Here is a 17008-nt window from a genome sequence, read left to right as displayed (position 1 = left end):
CTGATAATGATGAAGGTCGGCAGTCTGACAAGGCCCGAATCTCGCTGGAGATGGGTGATGGGCGACGGGGAACCCAAAGAAAGACGGGATGATAATTTGGGGGCTTGGGAAGTTGGGAAGTCGGGGGGGACGTGGCTTGGGGCGGGCTACGCAAGGACATGAGGTACATGTGCTGTAGTGGCGGGGAAGGCTTAGGCTGATGTATCTTTTGTCGTACCTTTTGATGATGAGGTAGCAGCGCGACCCAGCCCCAGCCCACGCGATACTTCGTACTGCCACCACTGCCTAGGCATGGTGCCTCGCCCTCTTCTTGCCTATGGACTCACTAGACTGTGGTGCTTTTTTTTTTCTGCCTTCTCGGTGCGGGAACATCTCATCAGCAGAGCTGCACAGTTCATGCCGGGCTATCCCAGCGCTGTCGCATTGAGATGTCAATCATCAGCAACGCAAAGGCGGGAAACTACTTTGACCACCAATGCCACCCTTGAAGGACAGACCCGTTGGACGTGCTGAAAAAGAGGGGAACGAACTGGGGGTGTTTTCCAATGGAAGCTCGAGGATGCCACCGACTGGATCACGAAGAACAGGGATATTTCGTAAACGGCCGCCTAGTCAGGCTGGTGTGGCTTGAGCCTTGGAAGTTGTTGTTTCTCAAAGTGCTGTCCGCTTGAGTGCGTGGGTGACGGTCTCCTGCGTCTTGAATGGACTCGTACGCCTTGTGAGAGAGTAGGTTGTGTATGCAAGAGACTCGTACACCACAAGGCAAAGTTTCGTCATTGCAGCCTTGATCGAGTCTAAGGTGAGTGATACGAGTGTAACAATTACAGTTGCGCTCGGTCTGAAGCTGATTGACTTGAAAACTTGAATAGGTACCATGCTCCGTACCATGCATCAGAAATGCTGTGGAACACGGTCAGCCGGGCCCCATTGGCGTCTCCCAACGGCGCAGTGCAGCAAGTTACCTGGTAATTAAGGTGCGCCTTCTTCCTGTAAGTGACAACCCATAGCTTGCGGTTTAAACGTGGAATAACCTCACTTGAGGTACAAGTCAAAGGCACATCGAGATAGAAATACCCAATGTTTGCACTCTTCACGTCATGCATTCAGATGAGCACTTCCCGAGTGACATTCACAAGACATGTTTCTTCTTTGCTGCGTTCGCATCTATCTCCATCATGTACCTCGAGGCACCCGAAGTAAGGTTCGAAGTACAGGTTGGCTGATGTCGGCTGGAGTCTCCAGCGCGGGCAGACCCGAGGATTCCTCCAAGCAGGTACACGTACCTCGAAGTACCTTATTCGCCTCGCAGCGCACCTGTGTGAAAGTAAGAGGTGATATGCAGGTAATGAGGCGTGCCACTCTTGGGTGTGGCGGTGCATGCACAACTCTACATCGGGCCACGAGCCACACTCCCAAGCCCCAAAGCTCCCAGCGCTGGCGGTTGCACAATAGCCACAGTCCAGGCCCGGGGATGGAATACGCTCCTGAAGGGATGGGCGGAGGACAGGTTGAAGTTACTCTCCGTGGGAAATGTACCTAGGTATCGGACACCCTGGCCCCGTCGCTCCCGCAGAACCAGTCCAGTGACTGCAGCGCTGCGCCAATGAATCTCGACTTGGACCTGGACGCCCCGGACCTGGAACTCGGCCACGACGCTCGTTTGCCTCAACTAACAACTCTCCAGCTCGACTTTTTTTTTTTCAGATTGATTCCTCGATACTTCTTCGCCCTATCGCCAACTTCAGAACCCGGCGCTGTAATCGATCCATCTTCCCAACTATACCCAACGCTCGCGCGCATTGTACAACAATACTTTAGCCTTTCTTTGCCAGCCGCAGTCACTGCCACGCTCCCAAAAGTGCCCGTCCGTCAATTTGACACAGCTCATTTCCCATCCCTGACTATCCACCTCTATCGCCGAACCCAGCTCGACGACAACTCTTCCGCACTCAAAGAACCCCTCAACGATCTCGAACGCGCTGGCCGCCACGCCCAAGAAACTCGTAGTCCAGATTCCGAAGTCGGCCCCGTCTCAGACGCTATTCCACGATGGCGGTCGCATCGATACAGGACCGAACCGCCGAGTTCAAATCGGTCCTCGCTCAAGCGCAACGTCGACAGGCTTCCAGCAAGGTCGGCGCTCAACGACGATCACTCCTCACCGACTCCCAGAAAGCCGCAAGCGATGGCGACTCGCGACCCCGGCGCTCCGATTTTGCGCGCCAGGCGGCGCAAATCGGAAGAGGAATTTCGGGCACAATGGCAAAGTTGGAGAAGCTGGCAACATGTATGCCTTTGGGTCCCAAGGGATGTTCTGCAATAATCATGGCATGGCGCTGACAAGAACTCTTCCCACAGTGGCGCGGCGCAGAACCCTGTTTGACGACCGACCAGTCGAGATCAACGAGCTCACATACATCATCAAGCAAGATTTGAGCGCCCTGAACCAGCAGATTGGAGGCCTTCAGGTCCTAACAAAGCAGCAACATCCAAAGGCTGACCAAGAGGGAGAACACAACAAGAATGTCGTCTTTATGCTGCAAGGCAAGCTGACGGACGTGTCGGCCAACTTCAAGGATGTCCTGGAGGAGAGAACCAAGAACATCCAGGCCTCAAGGTCCAGGACTGATAACGTGCGCTCCAGTCCTGATTTCCGTAGAGATGGACCTATGCTGATATGAGTTTATGTCTCTACAGTTCATTTCGAGCGTTTCCCAGCACACGCAACCACCTCTCCAACAATCAGCATCGCCGCTGTACGGAACACCCCAACGGGGGACGCCGTCCCCAGGCGCAGATCTGCTGTCGCTGAATCCGCCAGGAGATCAGCAGCTTCTCATGATGGAAGAGGCGCAACCGCAAAACACATATATCCAGGAGAGAGGTGCTGCTATTGAAAGCATCGAATCCACTATCGCGGAGCTTGGATCTGTAAGTTTTGGTGGTTTGGCACGACACTAGGACAGCATGGGCTGACAGGAGGATACACAGATCTTTGGTCAGCTGGCGACGATGGTTTCGGAGCAGAGCGAGATGATCCAGCGCATCGATGCAAACACGGAAGACGTTGTCGACAACGTGCAAGGAGCACAAAGAGGTGAGTTCGCGCAGGCTCCGTGCTACAGTCACACAGGCGTCCGCATGGGTATCTAATTCTTTTGTCCGCAGAACTTCTCAAGTATTGGGGTCGTGTTTCCAGCAACAGATGGCTCATTGCTGTATGTCGTGCCCCTCCTCATCGTCGGTGATGGACATTCCGATGCGACGAATCCTGTTCACGTTTACTGACAGAAATGGATAGAAAATGTTTGGTGTACTCATGATTTTCTTCCTGTACGTTCCACATCAGCTTCGCCTCAAGATTGGGGGTTTTGTCACTAACTCACCTCACAGACTTTGGGTCCTCATTGCCGGTTAGCAGTGTGCGACGATAAAGAGGGCAACGAACGGCGGTTCGGAGGATTGGGGCGGAACTCAAAGTGCTCATTCAACAGGAGATGGATGGCGTTGAGTTGTGTAATATCAGTACCCTTTGGTTGTATCATGACATTGACGCTGAGACGGGGATGGACGCGGACGCGGACGCAGCGCAGCTATAGAGCTTTCTTCCTTGCATAAATCTAGATCTATTAATCACAAAAGAGGTTAACTTCGGCGAAGCATTGGCGGCCCCACGAAGTATGTACCTTGGCTCGCCTCAGGCTTTAGAATCGGACGCCAGCACCACTGCACCAGCGTGTGGATGAACGTGGGGGTGGAGGAGCAGAGCAAGCAGAAGGTACAAGATACCTACGAATCGGCAGGGTAGGCAACATGCCGACTAACGTCAGGAACCCCCGGCTTAAAGTACCTCAGACTCTGAGTGAGATGAGGTAATGGGGGGAGAGGGACGGGGTCAGAGTAATGCGGCCAAGCGCCCGGACCTCGGGCTTGGTTCCGGGAACTTTGCCCGCACTTTGAACCGTCCCAGCCCCCCGCCGGAAACCGGCCGCTATGAGAAAAAGAGAAAAAAAAAAAGAGGCTCCCCACGCTATTGTCACTAACACGCTCCAAGCAAACCAAACTTGGCACTTTTCATGACTCGGCCCAACAAAACCCGAGAGCTGCTCCGACGACCCAGAGAATTAATCCATAAATGGTAGCACAAGGCCCACCAATGGGAGAAGGGATCCCGTAGGATCTGTGGTAGTCGGTACTGTTGTAACACCAGGTATTACCTACCCTGTACGGTTTACGGGGTTTCTGGCAGTGACTTGACAAACTGGGGAAATCCACACGAAAGAGGGACAGCCCAGGCAGCTCTTGCCCTTCCCCGCCGGCGAGCTTTACTTCACTTTCAGGGAGCTGAGGACCAAAGGAGGAGCGTCACAGGTGATGGGCAAATCGAGATCCGTCTGTACTTCCTCAGGTAGTTGGCCATGTAATTATGTACCTTTTCTGGCCAGAGGTGAAGAGGGAGGTGGAGGGGGAGGCACATCGTCTAGCATTTACCCGGCCTTTTCTGATCGCGACACATCACCCTGATAGTCTCTCCTCTTGGCTCTTGTTGCTCTCTTCGTCGATATATATACCGAGATCACACACCCACCTCCTCCGTCCCTTTCTTATCCCGAGTGACGTTTCTCCTTTCCATTGATTTTTTACCCCCCCCCCCCCTTCTCTTGCTCCCGAGTCAAGAGTTGTATGCTTGTTCTATTCTCCAGAACGCTCTCCCACATCAAATTACCCCGCCCCCGCATTCTCATCCAGAAGTTGTCGCAACATCAACATCGCCAACCCCTCCTCAGTAGACATTACACCCACTCAGCAACAGTCAAGATGGCTTCCCAGACTTTCAAGTTGAACTCAGGATACGAGATCCCCGCTGTGGCTCTTGGTATGCAAACCTCGTCACTCAGAAGACCCATTCTTCTAGACGGAAACACCATGAGAAGAACCCATAACTAACGTCATCGACCAACACAAAAGGTACCTGGCAATCCGCCCCCGGCGAGGTCACAAAGGCCGTCTCCTACTCCCTCTCAGTCGGCTACAAGGCCATTGACGGCGCCTACTGCTACGCCAACGAAGATGAGGTCGGTGCCGGCCTCAAGGAGGCTTTCGCCAACGGCGTCAAGCGCGAGGACATCTTTGTCGTCACCAAGCTGTGGGCCACCTACACCATTGGCGACGACAAGGTCAAGGAGGGCCTGGAGAAGAGCTTGAAGAGCCTGGGTCTCGACTACGTCGACCTCTTCCTCGTCGTATGTTTCCCTCACTCACATTCCTGACTAACATATCAAGAAGAGAGAAGAGACTGACAACCAACAGCACTGGCCCGTCGCAATGAACCCCAACGGCAACCACGACAGGTTCCCCACCAAGCCCGACGGCTCCCGCGACATCATCCACAGCCACTCCCACGTCGACACCTGGAAGTCGGTCGAGAAGCTCCTCGACACGGGCAAGGTCCGCTCCATCGGCGTCTGCAACTACAGCGTCAAATACCTCGAAGAGCTCCTCCCGCAGGCCAAGGTCGTGCCCGCCGTCAACCAGATCGAGAACCACCCGAGCCTGCCCCAGCAGGAGATCGTCGACTACTGCAAGGAGAAGGGCATTCACATCATGGCCTACAGCCCGCTCGGCTCCACGGGTGGCCCCCTGCTGACCGCGGCGCCCGTCGTCAAGATTGCCGAGAAGCGCGGCGTCAGCGCCGGTACCGTCCTGTTGAGCTACCACGTCGCGCGCGGCAGCACCGTGATTGCAAAGTCGGTGACGGAGAGCCGGATCAAGTCCAACTTGGAGATTGTTAAGCTCGATGATGAGGATCTGAAGGAGCTGCGGGCGTACTCTGACGATTTGACGGCCAAGAAGGAGCTGAAGCGCTACGTGTACCCGCCGTTTGGCATCGACTTTGGATTCCCGGATAAGTCATAGATTCTTTTGTCCTTTTACCAGATAAATAGAGCGAAGAAATAGAAATGATTTAAAGCGTATTTTCGTCTACAGAAACTGCCCCACTGATTGTGGTGAAAAAAAACCTTGTCTGAATGACGGGCGTTCTGTGAGGCACATGTTTGCGTTGGATGTGTTCGTACTTGTCATTGCCCCGGATTATTCTATATGTCCCAGCTGCCTCGGTGAAATAACACCAAACTTCACATTGCACACAACGATCAATCACTCAAACACGGCTCTCCCAAATTGTAACTGAAAATCATCACTTTTTTTTTATTTATTTACAGTCGCTGTCATTTCTCTAATTCGACGTATCCACCAAAACCTTGAGCACCAGATTCCCGCTCTCGTCCTTAACTTTGGCCGCCATGTCAAACGCGTCCTTGATGGTGCTCAACCCTTTGTACCGGTGCGTAAACAGCTTCTCGAGCGCGGGCAGGCCCTTTGGTTTAGTGGCGATGAGGTCGATGGCCTTGGGGTACGTGTTGGCGTACCGGAACACGCCGACGAAATCAACCTCGCGCAGCGCCGCCGCCGAGATGGGCAGCGTCTGGATCGGGGTGCCCATGCCGATGATGAGGATCTTGCCGCCTGGGCGTGTGGACTGAAAGAACCACTTGTCAGTATGTATACCTCGGCCTCCGAGAGTGGGTATCTCGCGAATAAGAAAGAACTCACAAAGATGGCAGTCTGCATGCACGTCTCGACGCCGGTACACTCATACGTCGCATTCACCTCGCCCACCGCCGCCCCTCCAATCTCGGCCTTCTTGACCAGCTCCGCGACGCTCTGCGCGTACGCAAGCTTGTCCTCGATGGTCTGCGGGCGCTGCGCGGGGACGACGACGCCGGCGTCGGCGAAGCCGTTGTCGAGCGCGAACTGCACGCGGTCCGCCTGGATGTCGGCGATGACGACGCGCTGCTGGTCGGCTTTGCTCACGGCGGCGCAGAGCAGACCCACGGCGCCGGCGCCGAAGACGAGGACGGTCGAGTTGCTGGGGAGGTTGCCGCGGTCGCGGGCGTGCATTGCTACGGAGAGGGGCTCGGCGAGGGCGCCGAATTCGAGGGAGACTTCTGAGGGGAGCCTGTTTTTTTTTAAGGTCAGAGGTTAGCATACCTTTACACCTCACGAGAAAGCTCCAAGTAGTTTGCGCCGGTACTTACTTGTGACACCACTTTGCCGGGTGGTTCACCAGCTCCTGAAGGGTGCCCTGGGCATGCGGGAACGCCTTCGCGGAGCTGCGGAACTTCATGCCCTTGCAAATGTTGTAGCGGCCCGCGGCGCAGAGTTCGCAGGCCTCGCAGGGTTGGCCGACCTCGAGGGCGACGTGGTCGCCGACGGCGAGGTTAGAGACGTCCGAGGCGACGGCGGTGACGACGCCGCTGGACTCGTGACCGAGGGTTAAGGGTTCCCGCACGAGGATGTCGCCGTTGCGGAAGTGGTTGTAGTAGTGCAGGTCGGAGCCGCAGAGGCCGGTGGCCTTTACGGCGACTTGGACTTCGCCTGGCGCGAGGGCGGGGAGTTGTCTTTGTTCCTGTCGCTCTGAGTTAGATCTTGCGTTTGACGGTGCGTCTGCCTGGGATTCTCGGAGCTTCCTGAGTGGTTGTTTGACTTACGATCTTGAGGTCCCTCGCGCCGTGAAGGACGGAGGTCTGGACTTGGACACTTGACATGGTGGGCTATGTACTCTTACTGCTGGGTGAGATGTAGAAGTGATTCGGAGAGGGAAGAAGAAAGCTACGACGATGTTGTTAAGAGCAAGGGGTATGTAAGTGCGAAAGTGGTTCCAAGAAATTGGAAGCTGTTGAGAAAGTGGGCAGGACGGCCAGTTATGAGCATGCTTTTACTTAATGGTCAAGAGCAGAGCAGCGCAGAGCAGGTCAAGGCAAGGCAAGGTACGTATGGTTAAACACAAGTCCGATATCGACGGATCGGAAAACGCGACTTAAGTCAAGCTACTAGGGGTGGACGCGAATCGGCGGAGGCGTGTGATGCAAAACGGAAATGCGGGTTACGAGAGAGACTTGGTCGGTGGGGGGAAGCACCGAGCTACTCCTACCAAGCAAGCCGACGACGACCTGGGAAGCTGCTAGTTTTAATCTATAGCCGAGTGAGGAATTCTCGACTCGGCTGGAGTACAAGTACGCCGAAATATCCATCTCTAGATTCAAGTGTCAAGTTACCTAGCCAGCCTCCAAAGCTACTGAAACCTTGGAGACTCAGGGGCGAGCTTCTAAGATGCTCGCCGTTGCAGGCCAGTCACCTAGTGTATCGAGTACCAAGTACGAGATGATGACACTTGCGACAGTTGGACAGTGCTGAAAAGAGGGGGAAGACTAACACCATATTCTTGCTTTGAGAAAGCATTGCTGGACACACGGTTCGTGTGGAGTTGTGGAGATTTAGAGCGAAAAGGCAACCGGTCAACATGACTAGGTAACTTACGAAAGTACGAATACATGGTCAAGTTTGAGCTTTTTCCCGGAAAGAATGCCGCGTCCGCCTTCGAAGACGAGGCGCATCGTGGATTGGCTCAATGGGGGATGTTGCGGGATGAAATCTTGATGGACCATGGAACGAGTGGAGGGGGCGCGGGTGGAAAGAGGGGGAGGGGCAATCCCAATTGCCAATTGTCAAGTCAGCCTCTCAGTTTCTTCCTATGATACCCGCGGGTTATGGACCCTTACTCAACTCATACAAGTGGTGGTGAAAGTGACCCCCATCCAATATGGGCAATACACGCCGAAAAGTCAGAGGGGATCCCGTCGCGGGATTGGAGAAAACGGCCGCGGAGGCCAAACACGGCAATTCTGTCCTAAGGCGGACGCTACGTATCTTTCTCCTACTTTCCATAGTGCAAAGTACCTACGACTTTTATACCCCGGAAAAAGCTAAGAGAAGGGACAGATACAACTGGGCAATCCCGTCGAAGAGGGATGGCAAGACAGCCCGAGGGCAATCGAGAATTGACAATTACAGCATCGGTGATTCGCAGAAGACTCGGGTTCTTTCCTATCCTCATGCTTTCAGTTTGAGCCAGAGAGTTTTTTCCTCTCTTTCGTGTTCTTCTCCTCTTCCCCACCCATCGTGACTTTTTTTCGTTCTTCTCCGACGTGTGGGGAGAAGGCCAGCGACTAATCCCACTTTACCGTCACCTAGCGTTTCTTACGTGGGGGTACCGGCCCGAGTCTACTGCTGTCAGGTATTCATTACCTTCGCTTTCGCCCCCAAGTCATTCTCGACGCCTCAATGCAAATTACTCCTGGTCTCTCATGTTGCAAAAGATGTGATATGCTGTAGTTGGATTCTTCGAGTCTTCCACGGCATTGCGATGAGTGCCAAAGGCTGGTTGAAGAAAACATAAAGTCGGAATTTAATGGCCCAGGCACGAAAAAACGACGTCAGATGGCCGCGATTGGAGATGCCCCTGAACCCTTGCAATGGAGGGGTAAAAAAAGAAAAAAGTATCGAGTACATCAGGTACCAAGGTACAATCGAGACGACGGGAAATGCCCCGCACCTCTCTCCAGCTTGAATCGTGAGACTCCCACGCCGCGCCTTGCCCCGCGTCAATGGCTTCTGTCCTACGGTGTCAGGAGTACATTTTTTTACTTTCCTCACTTTTTTGCATGTCCCGTGAGCAAGTGGTCCAAATCAGATTTAAGAAGTCTCATGCTGTCCGAAGTCAATGGCCTGTAGAAAACGCTGCAGGCGGGCTTCGTACCGGGGATCATTCGGTAACAGAAGGTTAGCTTAGCTTGCCCATCTCCCAAAAGCTTGTCCGTTTCGCCGGGGAAAGGAGTACCTTTACAAGCTTGATGATCTTTTATCCGTTCCTCCATGAAGTACTGAATTGCGTCTTGACATTTCGCCCAATCAAAGTCCACTCACTTCAAACAGCTCGCCATTCATATAGCTCCCTCCACACGCATCCTCCCAAGCTTTTCATCTTCCCGTAGCTTCTCCTTACTCTCGTGATACCCTTCCACCGCAAGACACAACCTCACACACTCACACAGTCTCTATCTATCTGTCTATCTCCTCTTCTCTCTCATTGTTACACACACAACTGCCCCCAAAATGGCCTCCTCCTTCTTCTCCCTCGAAGGCCAAACAGCCCTCGTAACAGGCGGCACCCGCGGCATCGGCGCCGCCGTAGCCGTAGGCCTCGCCGAGGCCGGCGCAGACATCCTCCTCGTCCAGCGCGACGAGTCCTCCCAGTCCACAAAGCAGGCCATCGAGAAGGTCGGCCGCAAGGCCACAATCTACACGGCCGACCTCAGCTCGCAGGAGAGCGTCGCCGCGCTGGTGCCCAAGGTCCTCAAGGACGGCCACGAGATTCGCATTCTCGTCAACTGCGCGGGTATCCAAAAGAGGCATCCGTGTGAAAAGTTCCCCGATGAGGACTTTAACGCCGTGAGTTTTTGCTACTACTTACTACATACAGACGCGTACCGAGCATAGTGAAGAATGTTGAACTGACACACTCCAAAACAGGTCATGCAAGTCAACCTCAACTCCGTCTTCACAATCACCCGTGACGTAGGAGCCCACATGCTCAACCTCGCCCCGCACCCGACAACCGGCCGCAAAGGCTCCGTCATCAACTACGCCTCCCTCCTCACCTTCCAAGGCGGCTTCACCGTGCCCGCCTACGCCGCGTCCAAGGGCGCCGTCGGCCAGCTGACAAAGTCCTTCGCCAACGAGTGGACGGCCAAGGGCATCACCGTCAACGCCATCGCGCCGGGGTACATCGAGACGGAGATGAACACGGCGCTGTTGAACGATAAGGAGCGCCTCGCTAGCATCAGCGCGAGAATCCCCGCGGGACGTTGGGGTACGCCTGAGGATTTCAAGGGCACGTCGGTGTACCTTGCGAGTCGGGCGAGTGGGTATGTGAGTGGGCATGTTTTGGTTGTTGATGGTGGCTGGATGGGTCGGTAAAGAGAGGGTTTGGGGAGACGAAAGGATCCGGGAGAGAAGTGCTTCACCGGCAGAAATTTAGACGAAAATAATGAGAAAGAACGACTATTCAAAGCTACGTTGCAGGGACATCGTCACGAAACAAGTACACCAAATCTCATGAGCCATACTACATTACTACAGCTAACATGGATACTTCATTACAACAACCAAGCCTAGATCTTGCTAGACATGACGCTCTCCATCCATGGGTACACCGATCCGTTGGCCATGGGGTATCCCATATGTAATGCCCCCGAAAAGAACCTGGCCTCCTTGGGCGTGCCATACTCGAACAGCATCATAGAGTCCTCTATAGGCATCAATCCGTCCAGAGTACCCTACATCGGCTTGTCAGTCACTTCGCCCATGCGAGAAAAAACAGAGCCGTTGGACTTACGTTAATCAACAGCAGCCGCGTCGAGGGCTTCTCAATGATACCAGTCTCCAACAGCGAAAACTTCTTCTGCACGCCCGCCTTGTATTCCTCCACGGACTTGTAACCATGCTTCATGGCCATGGCGGGCGTTAAACTACAAGTTGCATTAGCGATATGATCTCCAAGCAGCCCTGGACAGACTTCACTCACAGGAACGGATACTCGTGACCATCGGCCTTCTCCAGCCACTCGGGGTCAAAGAAGTAATGGCACCCAGCACCCTGCGCAATCGACCCGATCAAGCGCTCGCGGTGGGTATGCGCGATGCGAATGGCATAGTACCCTCCCGAGCTGAGACCCCAAACCATGACCCGGCTCGTGTCGAACCGGCCGTCCGCCGCAATCCAGTCGAGCACGCTGCTCCACAGCCGGTCGGGGCTCTCAGGATCGGCTGAATCGGCGGGGCAGTCGGCCGTGCCGGGGATCTCGACAATGACGCTTCCCCACCCGCGGGCGAGAAACTCGTCGGAGCGGACGGTGTTGTCGGGGCGGTACCCGTCAAGACCCGTCATCAGGATCACGACGGGGCTGGGCTTGCTCTGCGACGCGCCCGGGGGTACTCTCACGTATGCTGGGATGGACTTCCAGTCCCCGCCCTTGGCGTGGGCGTGCGGGATGTCGATCTCGTCAATTGGGCAATCCCAGGATTGCGCCGCCTTCATGTATGCGCGCTTTTGAGCTTCCCACGCCTTCCACTTGACCTGGCAACTAATTTCGGGGTAGGCCGTGATGTAGGGGAACCGGGCGATTCGGTAGACCGTGCAGGCTCTGAGGTATAGGTCGCTTGCTTCCTTCTTGTTACCGGCCATGATCGCCTCGTCCCCCTTGGAGGTCAGCGACTCGGCGATGGGGAAGAAAGCCTCCGTGTAAGCGGTGGAATTTCCGTCGTTGATGTTGTTCTTGCGTATTGTCAGTCGCTTCTCTCTCCACTGCCTCTCTTCAAGAGCAGCTAACCTTGATTAAGTGTTCGAAAATGGGCTCAAAGTCCTCATACTGCCCATCGTGGAAGGGATACACACTCTTGGTGCACTATATTGTGCCAGTCAGCATGCTACCCCGTCAAGAATTCATGTTTTCTCGCGTACCGGAAACTTCCACTTGGTCTCCCAGAGGGCCTTGATACCCTGGTGATGAGGCATGGTCCTTTCAAAGGCTTCAGTGCCCATCACCCACTGCCGCTTGCCATCCTCCTGCTCCGGAAGTTTGTGCGGCGACATGATGTAAGGTTTTTAGGAGACGACCCGAACGGATCTCTGCTTCGTGAACAATGGCAGTCGGCCCTTGGCAATGTGTACTGGCTTTACTTTGCTGCTGCTTCGGCGGCGAACAACTTCTCGGCTGGATGTTCTGCTCAAGACTCTGCTTGCGGTATCAGTATATTTTCATCATCCGGCAGGCTAATTCAATGCAACAGAAATAAGATTTGCATTCACACACCCTTGAAGCGCAATGTGGTTTTAGAGGAGAATAGCAATGCAGTGGTGACTTACTCTGACTGAAGTGAAGCGATTCGCACGCGAACAATGGCAGAATGCAGGTCCTCGATCATTGTGGGAGACAGAGTGCAACGGTGCAGAAGCTAATTTATATATGATATGAAAGTACCCTGGATCTGCAGACGCCAAATGGATCCAATGACGACGCGCGCTCGGAGTTCTAAGGGTTGGACTTGCAGACTTATGATATAGTTCCGTGGTGCTTTTGCGTCGGACTTTGGTAGTGGTAGTTGGGGATATCCGTTGTCCGATCGTGAGACGCTTGCGACTGCACGCCAGAGGGGGGGAGAAAAGGGGACATGGTGGCCGGCCGTCTTATACGACGGCGCCATGGTCAGCTCCCGTCAGCCATTTGCGACGAAAGAAGCGCTTTGGCCACGCATGTGAAGGATCTGTGAGGCGTACGAGGCACCCAAAGTGATGGCCCTGACTCTGATGTTTTGCCCGAGCTGCCTCACATTGCGGTGCGCCTGATTGTTTGGAAGGGGGAAGCTCCGATGAAGTGCGGAAGAAGCCAGGGCGGGCCTCCGTGTATGCGGTCTTGCCGCAACGATGACGGAGATGGCCGGAGGTCGTACGGCTTGGCCACAACCTGGATCCGGTCTCACTCACTCTACTCGATTGCCATAATCCTTTGTCACCTCCCCGCGCCACTGCAGACTAAACAAAGCATTCATCGCAGGAGCAGCGAGAGAAGGACACCTAACCTGTCACACACTGCTTAAATTGGAGAATGCGAGTGACCAGGCGCCAGAGAAACCAAACCGATTTCAGTCAAAGCATGTGAAACGCGGGGGGCAGCTTCTCGACGATCCGCGATTCAATGGCTGACGATCCGACCGGCCTGCCACGGGCAAGACAGCTAGACCCTTTCCATGCCGTAAGCTTCTGGCGCCGCAGACAGGCTCCCCCATGGTGGCGCTTTGAGAAGGGCTAAAGTATGTCACGGGTGCTAGCCACTCGGGTGCGCACTCAAGTGAGCAGTGATCTGAAGGTGGTCATTGTAGACACAGTGGTGCAGTGCGACCCTCACTGCGGCCGGACAAGAACTCGTTGGCCTGGCGACAGAACAACAAGGAGATGGACACAAGCCACCAGCAGCAACTGCGGCGTGTGCGAGCAGTGAGTTAAGAGCTGTCTAGATTCGAGTCAAGTATTGGGACTGGCAGATGTGCCCGGACACGTCAAGTTTCGAGGTTGGTCAAACAATACTAGACGGACCTGAAATGGGTCGCAGGGACTTAAGGAAGAAGGATGCAGGTGGTTGATGGGTTTCTATTCTTCATTACGTCGTTCTTCTTGTCTCTTCGGAAGCGAGCTTGGCGCTCGTCTGATCTAGCATCTGGTGTCTCTAGCATCTAGAGCTTCTGTCCTAGTACTCAACATCAGCAGCTCACTGATGCAATTCGAGCCTGTAGTACAAAAACGAACGGAGCCGACCCCGGGCCCGGACCGATCAGGCGGTCTGATATGGGACGGGACGACAGCCAAAAGGCGAGTCGTGAGGCGGAAAAAACAAAAGGCTACTGGGCCTTACTCTTGTCTCCCTCGTAGTAGTGGGCCATCTCGAGCCCGGCTCTCCTGAAGCCGCACTTGACGTAGAAGCCCTCGTTGGCCTCGCTACAGTCAAGGATGCTCTTGTAGCAACCGACCTTGGCTGCGATGAAATCTAGAGCCTGGATGATGCGCAAGCCGAGCTTCTTGCCCTGCTGATCCTTTGCAACGGCAATGTCTTCGATGTGGCCGACGAGACCAAGGTTATGGATGCTGTACGGAGGAAGAGCAAAGGTCAGTAGGATTCTTTTGTGGCATGCACAATTACGAGCGGCTCAAACTGACAACTTGCGCTCGACGATCAAGGCGCCGGTTCCGACAACGGTCTTGGTATTTGTGTCCTCAATGACGAGAATGTAGTATCCGTCACTCTTGGACAGCCATTGGTAGCGTTCCGCGAATTGGGCCTCGCCAATCTCACCAACGGTGGTCAAGACACGCAGGCAGTCGAGGAAACCTGTGTTGTAATCGGATTGACGAAGAGCACGCACGATGTAGCCCTCGGGAAGAGCAGCGGCGACGGTGGGGGAGACGAGGTCGTCGGTGAAGAGTCCGGCTTCAGCCATTGCGACTGCGATTACGATACGATTGCAACTACGGTATAGGAGCTGTTCGGTCGGGATAGATCTCTCGGAGCTTCTTGGCCGACGAAGGCTCGACAAAGACTGGATCGACTGGCTGGGGACGGGTCGGATTGAGCTGTCGCTAAGGTACGCTACGATGGAACGGCAGACAGAGGCGCTTTAGTCGATTGGCTGGCGAAGCTTTCGTTGGGGGAAGAGCTGCAGAGGATGCGATGCGGTGAGGAGGCAAGATGGAGAGCGAAGCGGTGAAGATGTCGGAGGGAGGGTGCGATGGAGAAAAGAGAGACAGCGTCAGTGGTAGAGAGCGAGAGAAAGTGAGGAAGCACTGCCGTAGGTAGGTTATTGATGTAGGCGCGATGTTTGCAGAGTTGCCCTTCCTTATCCGTCGGTCGGAGTGGGCAACTTGCGGCAAGTAAACACCCTACTGCGCAAGGTACGAATACCTGCGTCAACCAGGACAGGGTCTCAGGGCCCAGGGTGCCAGGGCAGCGAGGTAGCAGCAGCAAGCAAGGCATCGCAGATCTGCATCCACGTCGTTCACATTGTACCCATCAGGGGTTCACTCATACCTAAGTGCGGAGCACATCTCACTATTGTACACTCCGTAAGGTAGGCGGATATTACATTGTGCTCACTCTCAGCCCCTTCTAGTCATCAACACGGCCTCCCATCCATCCGTCCTCGTCAAGACTGCTTGAAGAACCGTAGATAGTGTCTGGAGTTTGGGAGCAGATCTAATTGTTTTCAATGTAGGGTGTCCAGTCCAGGTCCCAGGAACGAGTCGAGGCGTGGACCTTGAGCTGTTGCTCCGCCTCTGCATTCCATCAAAATGTGCCATCTCATTGGTTGCGGGAAAGGAGCTGGCCCCTAATTAAGGTAAGCTGACGTGCGGTTCCCAGGCCCGTATCCGCCTGCACGGGACGATCTCGAGGCTTTTCTGCGTGTAGCTATTCATAGTATACGGGAAGCCACTTTGAGAGAGTCCAACCCGAGAATTCGAAGAGTCGGAGAACTTGAGAAGTCCTTAGACATCGGCAGGCTTCCTTGGCTCTTAAAGGCAAGTCAACCATTGACCATCTCGAGAGACTCGACGCCATCATAATCCCACTCATCCGGATGCCTGCATCACATCACATCACATCTTCCCACCTTTGGGCCTGTCGATCGCCGAGGCAGCAAGGTACCCGGCGCATGTCCGTCCCAACCATCGGGGCCAGCCGCCGGCCGAGGCACGGGTTGGAAGCTGCAGTCTGTGGCTCTACATATTCCATGGACAGCATGATATCGCCCATGATGTACGGATAGATAAGGTAGCAAGGCTATGTACTGCTTAGGCAGTCGTGGCAATGGTTCAAGAAGCCACTGAGAAGTCGTTAACTCAATCGTGCCGCACAGATGTGAGAAATACTCAGGAGTCAAGCCACACCGAGATGCACATCTACAGTAGAGTAAGGTAGGTAGCTATATCTGTAAGTGCGGGCAAAGGTGAAAAGGGGGAAAAGACCGTTCCTACTGACGATAATTGGAAGGATGCGCCTCAACCGCCTGAACCGCCTCCCACTACGACGGAGGCATCGCTGACCCTGTTTGCCTGTTACATACCTAAAGTTATACAAGTCAAAGTACATGTACCCATCACCTCAGCATTCCTCCCGTCTGGAATGTCATGGTCTCAGCTGGTCTTCCCAAAGACAAGTGCATGTGCAAACACGGCAATGCCCCTCCAAGTCCCCTTGGTACCCTACCACCTTGCCTAACAGTAGGTAGACACTCCAGTTGCCGAGTACTTTAGACCACTCACGTCAGGTCAGACTTGGATGACGGGCAACCTCGCAGCTACAAGCTTATCGGTTGGATGCCAAGCGAGAATGAGACGCTACAAGTGAGACGTGCACCTGCTGATAACGAACCTCACATTGTGGTGGCAGCCATCAGCTACCCCGTGCTACCTCCCTCACCTTGGACTGATACAAAAGTGAAGAAGTCTCGAGTATTCAATAAAGCACCAACTACTTACCTCACTACAAGGCGGACTC

At 54.4% G+C, this 17008-nt stretch overlaps 7 protein-coding genes across 7 annotated transcripts; 3 read left to right on the top strand and 4 right to left on the bottom strand.

Annotated features, from left to right (window-relative positions):
• Positions 1–2049: 2049 nt before the first annotated feature.
• CPAR01_16720 (SNARE domain-containing protein) lies at positions 2050–3418 on the top strand (the record flags this gene model as incomplete). The annotated part of the gene is made up of 7 exons (XM_060500965.1): positions 2050–2287; positions 2359–2633; positions 2698–2931; positions 2980–3097; positions 3169–3218; positions 3302–3333; positions 3394–3418. The coding sequence occupies 7 exons, from the start codon at positions 2050–2052 to the stop codon at positions 3416–3418; spliced, it is 972 nt and encodes a 323-aa protein (XP_060340342.1).
• A 1400-nt stretch (positions 3419–4818) lies between these two features.
• On the top strand, positions 4819–5916 carry CPAR01_16719 (aldo/keto reductase; the record flags this gene model as incomplete). The annotated part of the gene is made up of 3 exons (XM_060500964.1): positions 4819–4876; positions 4969–5243; positions 5311–5916. The coding sequence occupies 3 exons, from the start codon at positions 4819–4821 to the stop codon at positions 5914–5916; spliced, it is 939 nt and encodes a 312-aa protein (XP_060340341.1).
• A 322-nt stretch (positions 5917–6238) lies between these two features.
• CPAR01_16718 (alcohol dehydrogenase GroES-like domain-containing protein) lies at positions 6239–7610 on the bottom strand (the record flags this gene model as incomplete). The annotated part of the gene is made up of 4 exons (XM_060500963.1): positions 6239–6541; positions 6616–7021; positions 7101–7471; positions 7554–7610. 4 exons carry the CDS (start codon positions 7608–7610, stop codon positions 6239–6241), a joined length of 1137 nt encoding a protein of 378 aa, XP_060340340.1.
• Positions 7611–10017: 2407 nt separating this feature from the next.
• On the top strand, positions 10018–10881 carry CPAR01_16717 (2-deoxy-D-gluconate 3-dehydrogenase; the record flags this gene model as incomplete). Its single annotated transcript, XM_060500962.1, has 2 exons — positions 10018–10353; positions 10435–10881. 2 exons carry the CDS (start codon positions 10018–10020, stop codon positions 10879–10881), a joined length of 783 nt encoding a protein of 260 aa, XP_060340339.1.
• Positions 10882–11075: 194 nt separating this feature from the next.
• Positions 11076–12555, bottom strand: CPAR01_16716 (uncharacterized protein; the record flags this gene model as incomplete). Its single annotated transcript, XM_060500961.1, has 5 exons — positions 11076–11240; positions 11300–11432; positions 11489–12292; positions 12333–12367; positions 12424–12555. 5 exons carry the CDS (start codon positions 12553–12555, stop codon positions 11076–11078), a joined length of 1269 nt encoding a protein of 422 aa, XP_060340338.1.
• A 12-nt stretch (positions 12556–12567) lies between these two features.
• CPAR01_16715 (uncharacterized protein) lies at positions 12568–12887 on the bottom strand (the record flags this gene model as incomplete). The annotated part of the gene is made up of 2 exons (XM_060500960.1): positions 12568–12697; positions 12829–12887. 2 exons carry the CDS (start codon positions 12885–12887, stop codon positions 12568–12570), a joined length of 189 nt encoding a protein of 62 aa, XP_060340337.1.
• A 1470-nt stretch (positions 12888–14357) lies between these two features.
• On the bottom strand, positions 14358–14954 carry CPAR01_16714 (acetyltransferase; the record flags this gene model as incomplete). Its single annotated transcript, XM_060500959.1, has 2 exons — positions 14358–14601; positions 14674–14954. The coding sequence occupies 2 exons, from the start codon at positions 14952–14954 to the stop codon at positions 14358–14360; spliced, it is 525 nt and encodes a 174-aa protein (XP_060340336.1).
• Positions 14955–17008: the final 2054 nt, after the last annotated feature.

Source organism: Colletotrichum paranaense (assembly GCF_030867605.1).
Source record: "Colletotrichum paranaense strain IMI 384185 chromosome Unknown Scaffold_28.1, whole genome shotgun sequence".
NCBI lineage: Eukaryota > Fungi > Ascomycota > Sordariomycetes > Glomerellales > Glomerellaceae > Colletotrichum > Colletotrichum paranaense.
This window is presented reverse-complemented; position numbering and strand designations above follow the sequence as displayed.